Raw genomic sequence first — 21,074 nt, forward strand, 5'->3', positions numbered from 1 at the left:
TAAAATTACTAAATAGAGCTGTAATAACGAATTTGATCCAAGTTATTTATTTATTTTTTAACCTATTAGGCCAAGCTATTTTTAAAACAACTGACCACCTCGACTGTTATCAGAATTTGAATCTATATTGAATCGATCGTTATCGTTAATATTCGACTCTTGACGAGTAATAGAATTAATATATTTAATCGAATAAATGTGACGTCGAGTAAACAGAGGTATTGACTTTATCAAAATGACGTAATAATAAACACTTCGCAATAATTTGGGATCGATATACGCTTATCACTATCAGGAATTGCGATTTTCTAATTCGTATTTAGTTATGCGGTCAAGTGATTTTACTGAGTAATTTCAATGCAACCAGTTCTTCGAACATTACAACGACAAAACAATATGTAAATTTTGTCAAGTATTTTGATATCGGTTTTAATTACATTACGATATACTAAAAACAAGTAACTTGTGAGAAAAGGGCCTTAACTAAACGTGTGGTATACGATATACCAATAAAGTTTATATAAAGTTTTTATGTCGGGAATGCGGTTTCGAAGAGGATAATAAAATATTTTAATTACCTTAACGTTTGCGCAATAAACCTTTCTAAAAGTTCTTTTTTATAGCTTCATTTAATAATCTTTTTGCCAAAAGTGTAACCCTGTTTTTTTTAAATAGTAACATTTTTTGCATGTATTATTCTTTCTACTGGTAGATTTTTTTACGTATAACAACTTGTAAAAAAAAGGGTAAATAATACAGTAAATATTAGGCTTGCTGCCACCATTCGGATTTAATAATTAAAAAACGTTGTGGTATGGTGCTCCCCTTCAGTGTTGCTCTATATTGCATTAGTTTGCAGAACTACAACCATTTACTAATTTAGGACATTTATGTTTTTGCGGATGTTAGCTGTTCCTTTTCTCACAGTAATATATCAACTAGAAACAAGCAAAGAGGCTTAGTCACGATTCATAGTTTTAGTGAGGTTGCATCGCATTTTAGTATAGCTTTTGGCTAGCATAAACAGATAAATCAGTTTTCTAACATTATCTCCAAATCTATGGTCATATAGATTTTTGAATTGAATCAAAAAATAAGAAAAAGTAAAGTACCTACGTTCTAGTAAGCAAAATAAGATAGGAACAAGCGGATGAATAAGTGTAACTAGACATTATATTGACAGCTATAAACTCAGTCTGTCTACTGTCTGACTGCCTGTCACATTGTCACTGCAAAAAAATTACTATGTTAAAAAATTGGGTAAAGTTTGGAATGGGTGGATTTACTGGTGCTTTTGTTGCACAAAGCTATAACATTCCAAAAGTTGAAGATGCACTTAAAGGTGGCTTAGATTATTTTATTCAAGTCGCATTTAAAACCCAGAGAAAGTTAAAAATTGAGTCGTCGCTGGTGGAAAAACATGATGCCAAGAAAACATTAAAACCAGATTTGGATTAATATAATAAAAACTATTACTATATATTTGGTGATTTTATGTAACTTTTTAGCTGTGTATACTTAAGTCTTCCCCAGTTGTTGTTTTTTAAAACTTGTAAACTTTCTTTTAAAACTTGTAAACTTTTATATTTAATTACTTGTTCTGCCTGTTAATGTTAATTAAAACAAAAAATACCCTTGTTTTTTTCTGTTAAGTAAATACCTTTATTTTAATATTCTTTTTAGAAATATTAACTTTAAACTATAAATATTTGTTTTATTTAGATGCGAGGGTAAAATTAATAATACAAATTTAAGATAGTTTTGGAAAATTTTCAAGAAAAAAGAAAATGTTAAGAACTTTAATAACATTTGGGGCTGGTGCTTTATGTGGGGCCTATGTTGCCCAAAACTATCAAATTTCCCAGGTGGACACATTTTTAAAACATTATTACAACAAAGCAAAAGAATATGCACCCAAACCAAAAAATGACAAGAATGACGAAGGCGATAAATAACAAATTTTAAAATTTTTTATTTATCTTTCTAGATCCTGTGAAGTTAATTACTATTGTATGATGTATTTTGTCTGTGTTGTTGCAATTTATGTTTCAAATACAATTAATATGATCAAAAGATACCATTTGAAATAATATATGTGGTAGGTTACATTCCATATAATCACAAAAATTTTCCTTTAAATAATTAAATTTTAATTGATCGCCTTAATCTTGTTTTTTGTTAAATTTGTTTGATGTGTTTTTAAATCGCGTTTGTTGGGGTTGAAGACAAAAAAATTATATTTGTACTGCATAAAAAGTTATAATAAAAATGTTTAAAAGTATTTAGGCAAGAACTAAATGCCCAGCAAGTAGATTTCAGTTAAAAAAATGGTCAATTCGTTCATTTGCAGCAATTTTAAAATATTCATTTTTAAGTTTCCTGTGACGTAATGTTATTTTTGTGCGATAGTAGCAAACCGCGTAGCGACTGAAAAAGTGAGTGCGTTCTTTAGGTTATTGGTTTCTCTCTCTTTTTGTTTACTGTCGTTTAGTATTTTTTTTGGTGTGTCAGTTTAGCAAAATACTAGATTGAATTTTAACGCCGTAAATGATTGTTTTTGGGGTAAAAGTCTCAGTTTATGGTTATATACTGTGTTTAGTTTAAGAAACAAGTTCTTCGTTTGACAATTTTACAGTCTCAGTCACTAGGTTTTAGTAATGTTAACAGCAAACCAAAAAACACTTACACCAACTTGCTTGTTGCTGTTTTGTACTTAGCACATAAATCAATATAAAAACTAATGAAGAACATTAAGATAGAATGAGGTATTGAAGTGAGTATTACCAAAATGTTGCTAGCTAAATATAGAAATTGATAAATTGTTAGAATTATTTTAAAAAGTTTAATAATGGCGTAATTTGTCTGCGTCGAACCGTAGTCGTCGTGGCCGAGTGGTTAAGGCGATAGACTAGAAATCTATTGGGCTCTGCCCGCGCAGGTTCGAATCCTGCCGACGACGTGTTTTTGTTTAAATTTTATTTTTTTAAAGGTATTTAGTTAACAATGTTTCTGATTGTTACGCCATAACATTAAAAGCCCAAAGGGCAACAACACACTTGACCAAATGTCTGCGGGAAAACGAAAAGATGGAAAACTTCCTGAAACCGCCAAAAAAGGAATTTTATTAAAAGTGTACGAAAATCAAGTCAGTGGACGCTCAAGCATATTTTCGTATGACCCAACTACGCTGTGCAAACCGTATGTTTCAAGAGAATTGTACTTCTATTTTAACCTACCAAAAGTTTTAAAATCATTTACACCGGAATTTAGAGGTATAAATATATTGAGTCTTTGTTTAAAAAAACCTTACAAAGAGCCATGCAAAAAAAACATTGTAATTCAGTTTGTTAATAATAAAATTCTATATAAATATATTGATTTGTTAAAAATATTGTTTTTTTTATTATTATTTTTTAATTTAAGGCTTAGTAAACGTTACTTTTTACGAATGCCTCGAAGGAGAAGTCCACGCCTATGTTCAACCCAAATCTCTTGTGCCACCTAACTCACAAAGGGTAAAATCGTTTCTTGATGACCCGAAGCCTCATTCAAAGAGATGTGTTAAAGATCATGGAAACACTCACACAATGTAAGTAATGTTAAAATATAGTTTAGAACTAATGATGGCATGGTGTAAACTGGTGGCATGATGTAGTTGTTAAATACTTTGCTACAGGAGGCCATGGAATCGATTCGCACTGCTTCTATGCTATAGTAAACTTTAGTGATGCGTTATAGACGGTGTGAACTTCTTCTGAGCTAAACCCATTGGCAGATTAATAGTTAGGCAATTATAATAAAGCCTTGCCCAAACTGTCAACTTAAGACTGGGTTCGGTTATTTTATCCCTATGTTTAGACTGTGAAAGTCGCCTTTCTTACAAAAATTATGTATTCCATATATTTTGTTACAGATACCCATCGAATCCAACACTTGCTTTGGTACAAGATGGGAGATTCGATGACGTCACACGAGAATCTTGCGATGACGTCGATTTGTTAGCGCGTGGGATTGATGACAACGTTAACCTCGGAAAATCTAATGACGAAAGCAACCCAAATGAATTGTTCACAACGCATAATAATCCTTGGGGTTCAAAAGTCATGGACGACGCTTTATCAAAAATAAAAGCAAATCATTTTAATCAGGTTGGTGTAGTTTAAATTTAAATTTTTAAACTATTAAATATTTTCTTTTATATTTCGTGACTTTATTTTTTCAGTCGAAATCAGGCAAAGAAGTGCCTTTTAAGCCCCATGCCAAAACCAAGAGGTTTATTTTGCTTGAAAACGTGACGTCATCACTTTCCCGGCCATGCGTTCTTGATCTTAAAATGGGAACTCGGGTCAGGGAGAACCCGTCTCCCGCCAAATTGTTTCGTCACGTGACAGCTATAAACATCGGAACAAGATTAAGTGGAATGCAGGTTAGATTTTAAGTTCTTTTTTTGGTATCTGATATTTATAAAATAAGTTTAATTTTATTTAAAACAGTTTTTTGTTTTGCTAAAACTTAGATTTTTAACTCGGACAAAGACGATTACGTTTACGTTAACAAGTATTACGGACACAACCTATCTGTAGATGGATTCAAAACCAACCTAACACACTTCTTCTCGCGTGGAAAATCGTTTGAAAAAAGGTACGCAGATTTTTAATACCATAAGGGCGGTATATTTTAATTGTATTTTTTTAATATTGTGTTTTTAGAACGAATGTATCTGGAGACCAGAACGAATCACTTATTGATGTTTCGCTCGTTAAGGGAGCAATTTATCGATTGTCTGGCTTAAGAGATGCGATTGCTAACCTGGAATCCCACCGATTTTATTCAGGTTCTTTATTATTAATCTACGAAGGTCAAGCGCAAAAAAACAACAAACTGCTCGATAAAATGACTGGTGGCGTGGATATCATGCAAACAAACGAAAACTTATCAACAAAGAAAAGGACAAGGCCGAAAAGTCTTCCATCTTGTATAGTCAACTCAAGTCCTCCTCATAACGTTACTAATTATTCATCTTTGGGTGACGTTATAATTTCGTCACAATCGAAACGAAAGTCTTCGGTAAAGCGTCGAAAGAGGGCGCAATCGTGTGGTTCTTGGGCCCGATCCGTTCTTGATTCTTCGAACATTTACGCAGGTGATTCTTTCGAAGATTGTAAGGGTTCAATTGAAGTACGCTTGATTGATTTTGCCCATTTTTGTTTCAACGACCCATCTATTCACCCTGGACCCGATGGTGGTTTTTTGTTTGGTTTGGATAGTCTTATTACGCTACTAAAAGCAATGCTTATTACAAATCACCCAGGTAAATTGTCTTAAACACAAAAATCTAAACATTCTGCGCATTTTAAAGCTGCCCACTGCAACTTTTTTTAAAATTACAGTCTTGAAACTTTTAGTGTAATAAATTGTAATGCTTTTTAATCACAAATGTTTAGTTTTTAATCATTTTATTGTACATTTTTATTGATATATTTAAAGATAGAGTATATTTTTACATATATGATTTACTGTTTTGTTTTAAACGTTTCAGCTTGTTTTATATTGTTTCAGGTTGTAAGTAAAAGCGTTGTGTTGTATTTTTATTTTAACCAACATGTTTTTGCAGTATGCATTGTTAATATTGTTTTGTAAATTGTGTTTGTAAACTACTGGTGAACTTTCTATAGATTTTTTTAATATATAAAACAACGTTTAAAACCCAAAACATGTCCTAGAAATAGTATTTTTACTAAGGTCAGTAGGTGGATAAAGTTAGGTTATTCGCCGCTAATAAATTTAAAACAGAAGTAACATCTATGATTTAAATGTTACCAGTTTGTAAAAAAAATAGATTTTATAAAGTTTCAGGTTGGTTTAATTTTTTTATCATTTAGTTTACTTTAAATTAAAATTGGGTTAAACCACCACGCCTCGGCTGAATCGTTGTGACTTTAATTTTACGGTTCGCTTTTTCCCACAATGCATCGTAAGTCACGTGGTTTGCGTCGGCCATGTTAGAAAAAATTCTTTTGTGAACTTCCTGCGAACAGTTGGTGTTACGTCATTACGCTGCAGGAAATTTGGCCGATAAACCAGAAATATAACACGTTTTGCTATTCAGTAAATGGCCACAGTGACGATTAATGCATCGGGAGATTCGCAAGTAATAGAAAATACTTCTTCTGCAGTTGCTACAGAGGTAAGTTGGTTTTGTTAGGCGTGTGGGTGTTGCAAATAAATGTGATTGCTTTTCTTATCTTATGAGTTCAATTTTTCCTGCAACAAATAAAGCTTTATAGTGGACACGTTTGTACTGGCTAACATGCTGACATTACGTGTTTTATATAAATTGCACCACCAGACAGGACCTTATGTCCATTCTGCCTGTTTGCCAGTTTTTTCTTTGAATGTTTAGTAAAATGATTTGTAGCTTATATTTTAATTTTAAAAAATTAAAAAAATGCAGCGCATTTGTAAAAACTGTTAAATTCAATTATTTAAATTGTTGTCACAATTTTATATAATTTTAGTCTGTCAAAAATTGTTCTCACGATTTTATATAATTTTATTCAGTTAATTGCCAGTTAGTGTCAGTTATGAATGTTGCAAAATTGGAAAAATGTTTATTGCATTAAAAATTTGGTTAAAAAGAATTTGTTTGCTAAAATCTTTTAATTTGGTTTCAAATATTCATCTTTTTGTATTAATGCAATTGACTTTATATATATATATAATATATATATATAAACATTTATTTTAAAGTGATTTAAATATTTTTTATTTTATTATGTCCCTACAAATTTTTCCTAGATATTTTTAATTTAATCTGCATATATACAGTTTTTTTGTCAATTAATTAACTGATTTTTAATTGTTTTTTAATTTCTATATTAAGATAAACCCACTTCATATTGGTCAAGTGTCAGGGCCTATGGGAGACGCTCCTCAGAAAAGACCATTGGAAGATGCTGGTAAATATTATTTAAACAATAGTTGTCTTGTATTTTAATATTTGCCACATGATGCTATTTGGATCATAGTTATTGTTACTTTGATGACTCCTACCTATCACCCATTGACTGATGGCAATACAATATAACTTAACATGCAACAAATATTAGTTGTATACATAGGTTAACCTGATTCTATTATTTGTTTTTTGTAATGCTAAAGTGTAGGATCAAAAGTGCACTTAATCTCTATGTTTTCGGCTTTGATTAATGAAGAGCTTTAGAGCATGTGAACAATGTATAATAAAACAGCCCGCTACCTAGTTCCTAAGTCCTAAACGTAGCTTAACTCCTATTACAGGATGTACACCACGCAATCAGGAAGCTAGATTATTTGCACAATTAAGATCCTAAGCCATTGATACTGTTAGGGCTATACAATGAACCGCCCATTTTATTAAGCGTGGAAACTTAAAGTGAATAGTTTAAAACAAGGAAGCACTCTTAAATTAATTTAGTGGGTGCCCTATGTGCTTAAACTTTTATATATAACAAAATAATTCTAAATAGTTAGTTAAAAAGTTTTGTTTAATTTGTTAGATGAGCCTGGCCCAAAGAAATTAGCTTCACTTACTTTCGGAGCTGGTACTGGTAACTGTAAGTATTTTTTTTTTCAGATATGCTATCAGTATTTAGCACTTAATCATAGGAAAAATTATAGGCAATTTTAACATTAACATAAAATGGCTGTTTGCTTTGCAGCTGTTAATTTGGGACCACCTGCTTTGGGAATGCAAGGAACCGGGTAATAAATGATTTCTATTTCTTGTATAAACATGTTTTTATAAATGTTGTGTAATCATAAAACAATAGTGTGAAATATGTGATGATATTGTAACATGCCAGTCTTGCTTCTGAGTATTTTGATGTGAAATGTTACAAATTTATCTGATAACTCTGAAAAAAGAACACCAAGTATTTTTGATTTATAATAAAATGTACTTAATCTGATATTTGTATTCATAGTGACGTCATGTCTGAGACTATTCGTTTGCCCGACGATCTGGTTGGACTAAGTAAGTATTTTCATGTATGGAAAATTTAAGAACATTAATTTTATGTTAATTAAATGATGATATTGTATTATGTCAGTCTTGCTTCTGAATTTTCTGATGCTAAACATTACAAATGTATCTGATAACAACAAAGTATATATTTTTCTATAATCAGTTTTTTTATCGCTTAAAGAAAATATTTCAATTTGGGTATATTTTTAAAATTGTAGTTATAGGAAGAGGAGGAGAAAACATCATGAGGATGCAGCGTGAGACTGGATGCCGAATACAAATCACACAAAGTATTCCCGGCACCAAGGAAAGACCGTGCACTTTATCTGGAACTCCAGAACAGATCGAGTAAGAATTTTTCTTGTTTCATGGCAAAAATATATGCCACATGATGCTTTTTGGATCATAGTTATTGTAACAGTGATGACTTTTACCTATCACCCATTGACTGATGGCTATAAAACCAAAAATTACAATATTAATATAAAAAAAAGTTAAATTATGCGATTAATAACATTCAGGGTTTGTCGTAATATGCTAAACGAGATAGTTGAGAGATCACAAGCTGGAACCCTTGGTAATGGGTTTAGTGGAAACCAGAATCAATCATCAAACACAGGCGGGGCAGCCTTGGGAGCTATGGGTGATGGTGTCGGGGAGAAATCCATAGAGATTAGTATCCCGCCAGACAAGTGTGGTCTTATCATTGGCAAGGGTGGAGAAACAATTAAAATGGTAAAAACTTTGCTAAATTTTAAATAAACTAATTTGCCACATGATGCTATTTGGATCATAGTTATTATACAGTGATGACTTCTACCTATCACCCATTAACTGATGGCTTGAAAACTTGACAATAATTATAGTTAACAATATATACTTTTTAAATTATCAATGTTTAAAATTTTTAGTTGCAACAAAGTCTTGGAGTAAAAATGTTGTTAATTCAAGATTCAACTGAAAATGTTGGCCAGAACAAACCTTTACGCATTAGCGGGCCTCAAGCCAGCATTGATGTAAGTTAAAAAGTTTGGTTCAAAAATTTTAAAAAATACTTTTTTTTTTCAAAAACATTTTTTTAAATAATAGTTATTTTTTAGAATGCTGTGAATGCAGTCCATCAAATGATGGCCCAAAGGGACCAACAAATTGCTCAACAAAAGTTGGAGAGAGATCCTAGCATGGAGGTAACAATCAATTCTTTAAAAATCTTAACAAATCCATGATGATATGGTAACATGCCAGTCTTGCTTCTGATTATTTTGATGCTAAATGTTACAAATATATCTGAGTATTATTATATAAAATCTACTATTTTTGTTCAAAAGTCAAGTATTAAATGTTAACATGTACAATTTTTAAATTGACTTTAATTTTTTTACAGAATAACATGTTTGGAGATGATGTGAATAAATCAATTATTCCTGTGCCAAAAGCTGCAGTTGGAGTAGTGATTGGCAAAGGAGGTGACATGATCAACCAGATACAAAACCTTACTGGTACCCGGGTGCAATTCAAACCAGGTAAATAAGCAAGTTTTTTTAATTTTTAGAAACTCTATGAAATGCGATGATTATACCCTGTGGTTCAGAAAATTTTAACGAAATTTTATGATCGACAACTTTTTAAACCCATGAGCAAAATTAATGTATTTAAATTTTTTTTAAATTTAATTTTGTTGTTTTTTCTTAATTTAAATATTATTTTAAATACCAGAGGATCCAACCCTGCCTGAGAGGATGTGCAGCATCATGGGACCCAAAGGAGGAGTTGATCATGCAATCCGTCGCATCCATGAGATCATCCAGAACGTCCAAGAGAGAGACGGAAACGGGGGAATGGGAGGAATGAACTTTGGAGGAGGAGGAGGAGGAGGAGGGGGAGGAGGAGGGGGAGGAGGTAAAGAAGTTTAATAAAGTTTTGATCATTTTTAGGTTTTATATTTATTTTTAACTTTAATTTCTTCTGATGTTAAAAAATTAAGCAAAGAATAAAAAACTATTTAAAATTACAAAGATGAGCTAACTAACTGCTTCCAGGTAATCGAGGCATGGGAGGTGGACCTGGCAGTGGTATGGGAAGTTTTGGTCAGTGGGAAGGCCCGGGTATGGGTCGGGGTCGAAACATGGGTGGGGTCACATCAGAAGAACATCTTGTGCCTGCCAACAAAACTGGATTGGTCATTGGAAAAGGTAAGTTTATCTTCAGTTTATTAAATTAAGCTACCTAAAAGCCATTTTAAAACAAATTCATATTGCCGGGTAAAAGTGTGTTTATTTATTTATTTTTTAAATACTATTATTTTATTTTCATAGGTGGAGAAACAATTAAACAGATTAATAATCAATCTGGAGCTCACGCTGAGATTCAGAGAAACCCTCCACCTGGATCGGACATCAACTACAAGACTTTTACCATAAAGGGTAAGCTAATTGCAATTTGCCAAGTTATATTTTCAAATTTAAGCCTTTTTTTCATTTCTTATACCTTTTTTATATTCAGGGACCCCTGATCAAATTAAACTTTGTCGACGACTCATTCAAGAAAAAGTTGACGGTGGACCGGGAGGAAATGGCACTGGAGTGTTGGGAAGTTCCCTTGGCGGGCCTCCCCCCAACTTTGGACCTCCACCCCAGGTAAAATATAATTTTTTTTTTTTAAATTGAGAGTTATGCTATGATTATACCCTGTGGTTCAGAAAAATTAATGTTCGAAAATATTTTAAACCCATGAGCATAACAAAAACTTAAAAAATAACCCAAAAAAATCATCATTATATTGACTGTTATTATTAACTTAATAGCAGGGTGGTTATGGTAGTATTGCACCAACAAGTTATGGCTTACCCAACCAGGGTCAACTACAAGCCCCACCCCAAGGTCAACCCAACCCCTCGTACCAGCAACCATGGGGAGGTAACCAGTTCCAACAATGGAACCCCAACTCTGCTGTCTCAAACCCACAACAGAATGGAGCTGACCCAAGTAGGGGGAATTTTTCTAACATATATATATATATATGTATTTATTAGTTTGGCATTACTTTAAAAATGATTTTTACTTTTTTACACAGACAAAGCTGTGATTGATTCTAACAGTGCTGCCTTGCAATCTTACTTGCAACTTTATGGTCAGGCTGGTCAAGCACAAGCTTATCAGCAGCCAACTGGTGGGTAGATTTCGATATAATTAACAGCCAAAATGTATGCAATTCAAAGCGACAATAAGACAAAATAAATAATATTTTGTTTTTAGCTTCAGCGGCTCCTGCTACAGCTGCTGTGGCAGCTGCTTCAGCCACCCAAGAAGATTATACAAAGCAGTGGAATGATTATTTTAAGCAAACTGGTGAGCACAAAATATATTTTCTATTTTTCATTTTAATTTAAAAAAAAAAATCGGTAGTTCTAATCTATTTTTTGTAGGAGTTGTGCAGTCTGGAGTTGGTGACCGCCAACAAGTTGCAGTGGCACCTGCAGCTGTGGCAGCTGGCATTCCACAACAGGTTGCTACCCCCACTCCAACTGCTGCCGGAGCTCAACCTGCAACTACACAGGTAAATAATTTAATATTCAGTGTTTTAATATTTTGCTGCCTAAAACTTTAATGATGATATTGTAACATGCCAGTCTTGCTTCTGAATATATTGATGTTAAATGTTACAAATTTGTCTGATAAAATTTCCCTAAAAAATACTGTTTTCCCATTTATTAGTTCCTTTTTACAGCTTGCTAAAGTTTATAAATACTTTTACAGGCAACTGCTGATTATTCGGCAGCATGGGCAGAATACTACAGACAATATTATGCCATGCAGGGACAGGCTCAATATGCTGCAGCAGCTGCTGCAGGACAGCCACCTGCTCAACCCTAAACTTCTCCCCAAGTTTATTTGTACATAGTTGGGTCTCTTAACAAGGTGAGTTTAATCATTTAATTTTTTTACAGTAAGATTTTACAATACAGTTTATGGTGAATATGTTATTGTAAAGTTGCTATACAATCCCGAGTGTAAATTATCTTTCATATTACGCGTAAGAATTTTTAAGTCGTCGCAATATAGCTTATCTTGGTATATCGCTTTTATATTTTTGTACTTTCGTGGTTGCTAATTTAATTTTTGTTTTTATTTTTCATAAACTTAGTTAAGTGAGGTCGGTTGTTCAAAGTGCTATTAAATTTTATGTTTATTGAAATTATTATAATTAGGTAATTGGTGCTTACAGTATGTTGTTTTTTTTTTAATCTGTAATGTTTATTAAATAATTGACTATTTTTTAATAAGGTTTTTTGTAAATTAAAGAAAAACTGTAACTAAAATCTTAAATTTAAGTTTGATGTTACTTATTATTACATTTAAATAATTAAATCTGTAAATTGTTCATATATATTTAAGTATTACAGATATATTTTAACTAAATAATTATGATTTCTGTATGCATAAAATCTGATTTTTGATTCATTTTGTAATGATGGTAAAATCAGTATTTAATTCTAGTTATAAATCACAATAGTGTCCCAGTTTATTTACCTAAAAACAAAAAACACTTTTCCGCATAACAAATTCCCGTTAATGTTTTCAAATCCTAATTCAGAAATTGTTAACCACTGACAATGAGCATTTTTGTGCATTTGTTTAAAATGTTCATATACACTGCTTTAATTTAACACTTAAAATCTAAATTTAAACACAACCTTAATTCTACAAAATGTATGTGTATGAGGTTTTGCATGTAAAACAGTAAGTTACAATCAAAAAATAGTGTACAGTTATTGCTAAATTTAAAATGTAAGTGAATTAGTAAAACCTGTGTAGTTTTAATATTTTGATCTGTTAATGCAGTAAATGTCAGTTTAATCCGTCTGTTACACCAAAACGTAATTACTGTAGCTAATCTGGTCGAAAATTGAGTAAGTTTTATTAATTTGTTTCCTGAAAAAATAACAAATATGTTGTTTTCTGATGCAATATTATTGTTTCCATTGATTGATTATGATTCGTTATTATCATGACATCATGAACTGTATTAGATGCAATTTTGTCGATGCCACTACTTTGTTCTTTTGATGCAATTTCTTTCTGTGCCAATTGATTCGATGCAATATCTGTTGATGCCAATTCATTTACCGCAGTTTCCGCCCTGTGAATCGTTTTTAATGCAATATTTGTTGTGCATTACTAACAAGTTTTCTTTTTATCTGCCTAGATACCCACTCAAAAGAGGTCTGACGGGCTCTTCAGCTTTTGTAAATATTTTCCCTTTTATCTGTCTGTTTGTCACACAACCCACTTGGAGTATTACGCATTTGGAAAGAAAGTAAAATCTCAGTATTTAAACCTCAACCATTTCCATATGCGATTCCTTATTACACACCGGCATTACCTAGGATATAGCTCGACCCTTAAGCCAATTGGTTTTACTATAAAGACGATAGACACTCAGTGCATGCTTTGTAGTGCAAATGCATATTAGGTCGCAGGGTAAAAAAATAGTGTGCCACAATGACACATGTTGTCATTTTACGTGGTGTGACACGTAGCCACACACTTCAAGAGCTTCTAAAATTTTGCTTGTTGCCACAGTAGGCAAAACTGTATAGCACATTTGATAACTATAACTTAAAGCTACATCTGTGAATTTAAAATCAATTTTATGGGTTGTTTGTTTGTTTGTTGCCGTGTTTTTTTGTTGATTGTAAATAGTCTTTGTTTTAATAATGTAATCTTGCTGTCTGGTGCAAATGATAAGCGTGCGTCGTTTCTCCCATAAAGTAATAACTCGAAAACCACTGTTATAAGAAGAGCCAAGTAATTATTTTAAATTGTTGTAGCGATATTATATTAGAAATAGCCTTTTTAAGCGTTATGATTGCCTCGCGTTATGATTGCCTCGCGTTATTGACTTTGATTTTTATTATTTCATTTTCGCTGTTTTGCAAAACAATATTTTCGAGCGTTTCGTTTCTCGTTTTTACCCCAATGTTATTTTCACTGACTAGTTGCACTTGAAAAAATTTAAAAATGCGCGTTTTTATTTCTCTCGTGGCTATTCCAAGGTGTTCCCTGCTTGTGTATTATTCTGTTGGTTAAGTGCTAATGTTAAACATCATGTTGTCATTTTACTTGCTGCTGTCTTCTAAGTATCGCTCGCGTTTAAGAATTAAATTTACTTCAATTTTTTCCATGATGATATTACTATTCACGCCTTATCGTGTTTTATATTTATGCCCGTAGTTAGAATTCCTAAGCAATGAATAAAACCGTTTTTAACATTTATTTTTTGTAACAATAATGTGCTATTTGAGAACGACGTACCTGTGAGTATTTTTACTTTATCATTTTTTTACAGTAAGTAGTCCTGTAATCTTATATATATTAATGTTTTGTGTGTGTTATTTTAACCAGAATTTTGCATGTATTTTTCTTGTGCATTTATAGATCTGAAAGATGACCAGAGAAATGACAATACCTGTACATACGTCATTGTAAACACAAAAATAGTGATTTATTAAACATGTGTTAGTTTGGAAGAGCCTTTATTGGCATTATTTTTGCTGCATTTTAATCCACAGACTAAGCAAGTAAAAGCATTTCGAGCAATGCTGTGTTTTTTTTTCGACTGGTCATTTTTAACTAGTGAGCTTTAAGATAAAATTCCACTTTTGTGCATTCTACGAGTTATACTCATGTTAATCGCCACTTTTGCGCTGTTGCCATTTTATTTTTTGTTAACTTTGGATTTCGCTAATTTATGGTTGTATTATTTTGTTGTTTTGCCGAACTTTTTTTTCTTCCACTAAGCCAATCATTTTGGTCAACTGTGTGTGTGTTTTGCGCTCGCGTTTTCGTTTATGCAAATTCGACTGCATTTTTGTGCCCGCTATCGACTTAACGTTCAAATTCTCTTCTTTACCCTCGTTCAAAACGCTATTTTTATACAAATCGCTTCGCATAATATTATATTTCATCCTTATTCTAAGTTACCGATGCTATTTTAGTCTATTATAACATAATGCTACTCTTAATATTTCTCGTGTTTGTTTTCGCTTTTGAATTTAACAATTAAACCTCGCAGTCGCGCCACTGTGACACTCTCTAATAATTTTACTTTATAATGTTCGAAGTTTTCTTTTCTGTTGTTTAAATATTTTTTTAAATCGATGTAGTTAATGCAATTTGTTTTGCTAAAAGTGGCCAGAATGAAAAATTTAACACAAGTTGCTCAAATATTCTGTTTTTTTTATAAACAAATATTTTAAACTTGACCAAATGTTTTTTCACTTGCTGGTTTGTGGATTAAAAAGCAGCCCCAAATATTGTAAATATTAATATAAATAAAAGTCTGTGTGCTTAGATTTTATCTGTATTATAAAGTGTGTGCATGTTAAACCCCTTACAATAAAACTTGTGTTTTTTTAATCCTTACTGAATTTCTAAATGTAAAAATTGGTTGATTATTAAACTGCCATATACTGATTTTAAATTTAAGTTACAACAAAAAATGTTAAAGTGTTAGTTTTTACTGTTGGTACCGAAACATACTTTTTTTGCTATAAAATTGTGGAATTCTTATATTATCGTATTGCTTAATCAAAATTTTTGTTTTTAACTTTTCTTTTTAAAGTTGTCCCGCTCTAAACAATTCTAAACATTTTGTTTCTTTTAGTGTGAAATATACAAATGTGCCCACACAATTTAAATGACTTGTTTTATTTTTTAAAAGATAAGTGAATTATAAAGAAATTACTAAAAAACATTTAATACAGCTGTTGCCACTTGCCAATTACAGTTAATTAAACTGCATAGAAATATACAACACCCAAAGTTTGTGCTTAGATTTTTTTACCATGTGTCTTCTGCCCACAACTGAAAAATAAAATTGTAGTAAGAGATTTAAACATTTTTTTTTATAAATTGTCATAACTTACTTTTGGTATACAATGATTTGGGTCAAACATGTCTTGTGTTACACTAAAATGGTCAGCATTCTCAAAAAATTTGTAATAAAAGCAAATGTTTTCTTTTTCCATGGCCTAAAATTGTATGAACCAATATCAATTAATTAAGTATTGTCCCGAACCAAAAAATGTAAAGTTAATGCAACAAAATAAAGGCATATAAGCAGGTGTAACCTTTTTGTAGTCCAGATTACTTTTTTTAATTGTAGGAGCATCATTTTGTACCTCAACCAATGCAATTTTAAAACCATATAAACTTTGATTGGTAGCAAGTTGTTTCACATGATTAATTGGGCTGTATTTTGTAGCCTCGGCACTGTGTTACAAAAATAGTTATTAAAAGAAGGAATGGGTATTTAAATATATCATATAACCTACTCATTCATTTTCAATGGGACATTAACTATGGTCTTGATCAAATGATTTAATTCGTAGATTCCGCACGATAACACAAATCGTATCGTTCTCGTTTTAAAATAATTGGCAACACTGGGATTAAATTTTTTCCAATCAGTTGAAGCAATAAGTGCTGCCTCAGTTCCACCCGCAGAATGCCCGCTAAACGTTAAACTTTTTGCTTTTGGAAACTTTGTGCATATAAAATCTACAGATTGTAGACATTGTTGAACAATCAAAGTCATAGACCCTTAAAAAACAAGCTTAAAATTTATTAATCAACTCTTTTTTTGTTGCAATTTGCCACTTAAATACCTGTTGGTGCTAAATCTTTTCCAACGAGTATTAAAATTTTGTTGGAAAGCGTCACAGGGGAAGCCAAGTAACGGTAAATTGCAGTGCTAAACAAAAACGTGATGACTTTAATTTAAATGATTTATGCTAGGCTTTGCAAAAAAAGAATAACAACGTACCTTCCTTCCTGCCAATATCCACCATGATAGAAAACAACGATGCTCGTTTCTATGCGAATAAAAACTTGTTTACAATATAGAAAAGAACTATTTTTACTATGAAAACGTTAACATACCTTCCGTGTGTTTGTCTGGGTAGAATATGTCCACTTTTTGCGAAGGACCGTCACCATATGGTATGTCTAAGTCATATTTTGTTAGCTTTTCCAACGTCGATTTCGAGTTTCTAGTGTTTGTTTCGAGAAACTCGTTAATAACATGTTCTCTAGTCTTTCCTTTTCTGTTCGCATGAAACGAAGCCATACAATTTACTTTCCAGTCTAAGTCACTTTCCATACTTACTAACTTGCTTCTTTTCATGAATAGTTAAATGAAAGTAAGAAAAAGGTGTCTAAAAATAGTAGCAATGCTAAAGATCAAAGGATAAATAGTTATAAGGCTACATTTTACTTGTACCTTTAACAAAGTGTGTACTTTTGTATAACTTGTTAATACAACAATAAAGCGCTTTCATATGGCTGACTAATCATTTCAAGCTGTGTATGATTGCAGTTCTAACCGCCAAAATTTACACAGTTCGCTATGCTTCGACGGAAATAAAAGTACCTTTTTTGTTATATTTAAAGCGTGCCTGTTTAAACTATTATACTGGCAATGTTTGTATTAAAATCGCACTGTAACTTTTGGCAAGATACAACATTTCTTTCATTGTTAGTTAATACAATAATAATAAATTCTTGGTAATGTCTTTTAAAAGTATACACTTAATTTACGGTATATGTAAATCCATGTTTAATAATATGGGTCTTTTCAAAGAACAAAATCGCCAAGTCCGTTTTTAAAACCAGCGTTTGCTTATAAACTAAAGGAAAAAAGAGTGGTTTAAATAAAATATGTAATTAATTCCTGGAAAACAAATTCAAAGTTTTCATGTAAAAGGGTTGTCAAATATATACCACAAATGTAAAAAAGTAAATATAAACACAATATTTTGTTGTTACTTCATTTATTCACGACCCTTAACCTACTTTAAAAAAGTTGTTAAATATGATCCTTAATTGTGTAACATGATTTTATACAACAACACGAATTTCCCCACACCACTTTCGATTACCATGCTTCTTCAGCCCAAAACTAAAAAATACAGAGTTAACAATTGGTATAAAATAGAGTAATACTAGTTTACATAACCTACTTTTGGTATACAATGGTTTGGATCAAATATGTCTTGTGTTACACTAAAATGGTCAGTATTTTCTAAAAACTTGTGCAAAAAACGAACATTTCCCTTTTCCATAGCCTGTAATAATTAAAACAATGCATTGTACACAAAAAATGTAAAGTGAACCCCACAACAAACACAAATTTAACCTTTTTGTAGTCCAGATTACTTTGTTTAATTGTAGGAGCCTCGTTTTGTACCTCAACCAATGCAATTTTAAAATCATATAAACTTTGATTGACAGCAAGTTGTTTCACGTGATTAATTGGACTGTATTTTGTAGCCTCCTCTCTGTATAAATACATTATTCAATCTTAAAATAAAAAAGTAAAAAAATCGTTACATACTTATTCATTTTTAAGAGGACGTTGATTACAGTCTTGATTAAAGAAGTCAGCTCGTAAACTCTACACAACAACACGAATCGTATCGTTCTTGGTTTAAAGTATTTGGCAACACTGGGATTAGTTGTCGCCCAATCAGTTGAAGCAAGAAGTGCTGCCTCAGTTCCCCCCACAGAGTGTCCGCTAAACGTCAGAGATTTTGCCTTTGGAAACTTTTTGCATATAAAATCTACAGATTCTCGGCATTGTTTGACTATGGACGTAACTGTGACTAAATAAAAAAAGTCTTTTTTACAGGTAGTTTTTATTTTAACTCACAACGTTTAAATACCTTTAGGTGCTAAATCCTTTCCGACAAGAATCAGAATTTTGTTAGATAACGTTACCGGCTGGGCTATGTAGCGATAGTGATCTTTGCTATAATAAATTTTAAATACAATTTTGTTAACCAAGCAAGTAAGGTAGAATAGTTAAGACACTCTTATTCATACCTTCCTTCCTGCCAATATCCGCCATGGTAGAAAGCAACAACGCTTGTTTCTACGTTAAAAATTGTATATAACGAAATGCAGCCCATAATATTATTGCAATATTGATCGTTTTATTTTAAAAACTTCAACAATAACTAACCTGGTGTTTAAGTTTCTGGGTAAAAAATGTCAACTTTTTGTAATGGACCGTCTCCATATGGGACGTCTAATTCGACACTTTTCATCATTTCCAATGTCGATTTTGAGTTTTTTATATTTGTTTCAAGGAAATCTTCAAGGAATTCTTCTCTTGTTTTTTCCTTTCTTCTTGCATGATATGAAGGAAAACAATTCACCTCCCAGTCTAAGTCTCTACTCATAATAAGTGTGTTACTGTTAATTTTCTAGTTATATAAATTCTGAAAATTATAAAGCCTAAACAATATTTAGTATTGGTCGCGTGCCTAATTTTGTATATTTGCAAGCTAGCACTATTGAGGTTTAACATTTCCATATGCTTTAAAGCATATTTGTTTTGTAACGAACTGTTTTAAAGCTTGCCTAATCAGTCACGCGTTAAATTAATATACATTAAGGTACAAGGTTTAGTGTAAAAACTTTACTTTTAAACTTAATTATTTCTTTAAAACTTTGTTAAATACTACATTTTTTGTAACGCGCTTTAAATTAATTTAAAAAATCTGACAGCGCACCACAAATGCTAGTATTTTTTGTTACAGCTGGGCATTATTTCTTCGAAAAGTTCTTTAGCTTTGCGCAGAGGCGATATCGTAACCAATGAGGTTTATCCGAGGTGCGATTATTGCTAGTTGAAAACTATTCCCAATACCCCGCCCTGACGACGTGAAAAACCGTCGGCTGAGGCAATTTCTGAAGAGTTCTACGTGAACTCAAACTTTACTGAATAAACTAAAAGAAGATATGTAATTATCATAGAAGTTATGTAATTATCATATGCGTTGTTGTGTTTAAACTAGTGAAACTATATTTATGGGTATTTTGATTTTGCAATGGTTTTTATATAAAAATGTTATTGTATTCATCGAATTTTTTTCCCGTAAACTTGTATGTTTTTTTACTCAAGTTTATAGACACTAGTTAAATTTATGGACTTATTTTCCTATTCGACTGTGATAATTTTTTTTTAATTTTAAAATATTAATAACTTATTAAATACACTTTTGTAATAGAAATTTAAAAATAATTAATACAAATATTCAAAATTTCTGTGCTTCAGTCATGCGTTAAAGATTGCCTTTTTCTTTTACCGATAACGTAGTAAACGTGAAAACATGGAACATGATTTCAAACACGCGTGTAATAGGAGGCGTGCTTACCAAAACGTGGGCATGTCATGAAGGGCAGTTGTTGTTGTAGGTCATAACAGTTTCACTTTAATTTAAAAGATAGCTATGGAACAGCTTACGTGATACTATAGAAATGGCTAGATTTCTAGCAAGTCGTACCTCAAGTTTAACATTACTGCGCAATATTTTGGTTAAAAGTAGCCGCAATATCAATATTTGCAATTCGAACGCTCTGTCTACCGATTCCACGTGTCAAAACGAAAGTAGAAAAAGGCCACCTGCCCCACCAGCAGGCTTGTGTTGTATGAGTGGTTGTGCAAATTGTGTTTGGATTCAGCATGCCGAAGAACTAATGAAATTTTACAAAGAATCCGGGAATGGAAAAGCTGAAGCATTGATGTCAGTTGAGAAAGAAGTACAAGACGAAAGTTTAAAAGCCTATCTTAAGTTTGAAATAAGTTTAATGCCAGAGTAATATAAATGCTCTTATTTTAAAGGTATTTTTCAACTATAAAAGTCGGCTTAGAAGATTACTGTATTAGTTTACATGCATTTCACAAAACTCTATTTAAAAAGAATATTGATTTATAGTGTTTGTCTATTATTTAGCTCTAATTTTTTTTATATAAAATGGTCCCATATGTAACTGAATAAGAATGTGGTGTTATTTAATGTTTATTAGAATTATTTTAACACCTTTAAAGTGGGTTATTAGTTAATTACTTTTGCAAATGTCTGTAACTAACAAACTGTGCTTAAACTGTATCAGTGTTATTACTTAATAATTTACATTTCTTCAATTATACAAGTTGTGAATTTTGTGCTATTTTAATTGCAATGCTAAGACAATGATGCAATATTGTATGTTGTGGGATGTTA

The 21,074-nt window shown here is 31.7% G+C and overlaps 5 protein-coding genes and 5 non-coding genes across 11 annotated transcripts; 8 read left to right on the forward strand and 2 right to left on the reverse strand.

The window, feature by feature from the left end:
* The first annotated feature begins 2,840 nt into the window (after window positions 1-2,840).
* Window positions 2,841-5,655, forward strand: LOC145742909 (inositol hexakisphosphate kinase 1-like). Its single transcript, XM_082560751.1, has 6 exons — window positions 2,841-3,272; window positions 3,424-3,589; window positions 3,914-4,148; window positions 4,223-4,426; window positions 4,517-4,641; window positions 4,710-5,655. The coding sequence occupies exons 1-6, from the start codon at window positions 3,065-3,067 to the stop codon at window positions 5,323-5,325; spliced, it is 1,554 nt and encodes a 517-aa protein (XP_082416877.1). The 5' UTR covers window positions 2,841-3,064; the 3' UTR covers window positions 5,326-5,655.
* Window positions 2,878-2,959, forward strand: Trnas-aga (transfer RNA serine (anticodon AGA)). Its single transcript has one exon. It is a non-coding gene; the product is annotated as a tRNA-Ser (tRNA).
* Window positions 5,656-6,012: 357 nt separating the features above from the next.
* LOC145741345 (far upstream element-binding protein 3-like) lies at window positions 6,013-15,714 on the forward strand. Its single transcript, XM_082558918.1, has 20 exons — window positions 6,013-6,187; window positions 6,884-6,959; window positions 7,539-7,595; window positions 7,701-7,743; window positions 7,965-8,014; window positions 8,224-8,353; window positions 8,527-8,740; window positions 8,917-9,021; window positions 9,106-9,192; window positions 9,390-9,528; window positions 9,722-9,904; window positions 10,045-10,197; window positions 10,321-10,428; window positions 10,508-10,641; window positions 10,809-10,989; window positions 11,078-11,173; window positions 11,266-11,352; window positions 11,430-11,560; window positions 11,761-11,922; window positions 13,211-15,714. Exons 1-19 carry the CDS (start codon window positions 6,113-6,115, stop codon window positions 11,875-11,877), a joined length of 2,166 nt encoding a protein of 721 aa, XP_082415044.1. The 5' UTR covers window positions 6,013-6,112; the 3' UTR covers window positions 11,878-11,922; window positions 13,211-15,714.
* Window positions 7,003-7,076, forward strand: LOC145744327 (small nucleolar RNA SNORD83). Its single transcript, XR_014281192.1, has one exon. It is a non-coding gene; the product is annotated as a small nucleolar RNA SNORD83 (small nucleolar RNA).
* On the forward strand, window positions 8,389-8,462 carry LOC145744325 (small nucleolar RNA SNORD83). The gene has a single exon (XR_014281190.1). It is a non-coding gene; the product is annotated as a small nucleolar RNA SNORD83 (small nucleolar RNA).
* LOC145744326 (small nucleolar RNA SNORD83) lies at window positions 8,776-8,848 on the forward strand. The gene has a single exon (XR_014281191.1). It is a non-coding gene; the product is annotated as a small nucleolar RNA SNORD83 (small nucleolar RNA).
* Window positions 15,715-15,716: 2 nt separating the features above from the next.
* LOC145741346 (kynurenine formamidase-like) lies at window positions 15,717-17,362 on the reverse strand. 2 transcript variants are annotated; one of them, XM_082558921.1, is made up of 7 exons: window positions 16,948-17,362; window positions 16,832-16,880; window positions 16,674-16,759; window positions 16,341-16,566; window positions 16,137-16,278; window positions 15,933-16,037; window positions 15,717-15,870 (listed from the first exon to the last, which is right to left on the reverse strand). In XM_082558921.1, exons 1-7 carry the CDS (start codon window positions 17,189-17,191, stop codon window positions 15,847-15,849), a joined length of 876 nt encoding a protein of 291 aa, XP_082415047.1. In that variant the 5' UTR covers window positions 17,192-17,362; the 3' UTR covers window positions 15,717-15,846. The 2 variants fall into 2 exon arrangements, with proteins under 2 accessions (XP_082415047.1, XP_082415046.1); XM_082558920.1 differs by having other exon boundaries at window positions 16,341-16,608.
* A 355-nt stretch (window positions 17,363-17,717) lies between these two features.
* LOC145743072 (kynurenine formamidase-like) lies at window positions 17,718-19,080 on the reverse strand. The gene is made up of 6 exons (XM_082560951.1): window positions 18,889-19,080; window positions 18,729-18,814; window positions 18,401-18,668; window positions 18,203-18,344; window positions 18,027-18,131; window positions 17,718-17,965 (listed from the first exon to the last, which is right to left on the reverse strand). Exons 1-6 carry the CDS (start codon window positions 18,972-18,974, stop codon window positions 17,942-17,944), a joined length of 711 nt encoding a protein of 236 aa, XP_082417077.1. The 5' UTR covers window positions 18,975-19,080; the 3' UTR covers window positions 17,718-17,941.
* Window positions 19,081-19,636: 556 nt separating this feature from the next.
* LOC145744322 (U4 spliceosomal RNA) lies at window positions 19,637-19,778 on the forward strand. The gene has a single exon (XR_014281187.1). It is a non-coding gene; the product is annotated as a U4 spliceosomal RNA (small nuclear RNA).
* Window positions 19,779-20,181: 403 nt separating this feature from the next.
* On the forward strand, window positions 20,182-21,012 carry LOC145743607 (oxidoreductase-like domain-containing protein 1). Its single transcript, XM_082561610.1, has one exon. The coding sequence runs from the start codon at window positions 20,329-20,331 to the stop codon at window positions 20,668-20,670; it is 342 nt and encodes a 113-aa protein (XP_082417736.1). The 5' UTR covers window positions 20,182-20,328; the 3' UTR covers window positions 20,671-21,012.
* The last annotated feature ends 62 nt before the right edge of the window (window positions 21,013-21,074 follow it).

This window comes from Corella eumyota, chromosome 2 (assembly GCF_963082875.1).
Source record: "Corella eumyota chromosome 2, kaCorEumy4.1, whole genome shotgun sequence".
In the NCBI taxonomy this organism is placed as follows: Eukaryota; Metazoa; Chordata; class Ascidiacea; order Phlebobranchia; family Corellidae; genus Corella; species Corella eumyota.

What these genes read in the sequence shown, in the direction of transcription:
- LOC145741346 (XM_082558920.1), bottom strand. Translation starts at nt 17,191, where the DNA reads ATGAAAAGAAGCAAGTTAGTAAGTATGGAAAGTGACTTAGACTGGAAA. An exon ending in GGATATTGGCAGGAAGGAAG is followed by an intron (nt 16,760 to 16,831) that starts GTACGTTGTTAT and finishes GTTTTTGTTTAG; the next exon opens with CACTGCAATTTACCGTTACT. An exon ending in GTAATCTGGACTACAAAAAG is followed by an intron (nt 16,038 to 16,136) that starts GTTACACCTGCT and finishes ATACAATTTTAG; the next exon opens with GCCATGGAAAAAGAAAACAT.
- LOC145743072 (XM_082560951.1), bottom strand. Translation starts at nt 18,974, where the DNA reads ATGGGCTGCATTTCGTTATATACAATTTTTAACGTAGAAACAAGCGTT. An exon ending in GGATATTGGCAGGAAGGAAG is followed by an intron (nt 18,815 to 18,888) that starts GTATGAATAAGA and finishes AATTTATTATAG; the next exon opens with CAAAGATCACTATCGCTACA. An exon ending in AAAGGATTTAGCACCTAAAG is followed by an intron (nt 18,669 to 18,728) that starts GTATTTAAACGT and finishes TTTTTTATTTAG; the next exon opens with TCACAGTTACGTCCATAGTC.
- LOC145741345 (XM_082558918.1), top strand. Translation starts at nt 6,113, where the DNA reads ATGGCCACAGTGACGATTAATGCATCGGGAGATTCGCAAGTAATAGAA. An exon ending in GGGAGGAGGAGGGGGAGGAG is followed by an intron (nt 9,905 to 10,044) that starts GTAAAGAAGTTT and finishes AACTGCTTCCAG; the next exon opens with GTAATCGAGGCATGGGAGGT. An exon ending in ACAGAATGGAGCTGACCCAA is followed by an intron (nt 10,990 to 11,077) that starts GTAGGGGGAATT and finishes TTTTTTACACAG; the next exon opens with ACAAAGCTGTGATTGATTCT.
- LOC145743607 (XM_082561610.1), top strand. Translation starts at nt 20,329, where the DNA reads ATGGCTAGATTTCTAGCAAGTCGTACCTCAAGTTTAACATTACTGCGC.
- LOC145742909 (XM_082560751.1), top strand. Translation starts at nt 3,065, where the DNA reads ATGTCTGCGGGAAAACGAAAAGATGGAAAACTTCCTGAAACCGCCAAA. An exon ending in AAGCAAATCATTTTAATCAG is followed by an intron (nt 4,149 to 4,222) that starts GTTGGTGTAGTT and finishes TTATTTTTTCAG; the next exon opens with TCGAAATCAGGCAAAGAAGT. An exon ending in CAAGATTAAGTGGAATGCAG is followed by an intron (nt 4,427 to 4,516) that starts GTTAGATTTTAA and finishes GCTAAAACTTAG; the next exon opens with ATTTTTAACTCGGACAAAGA.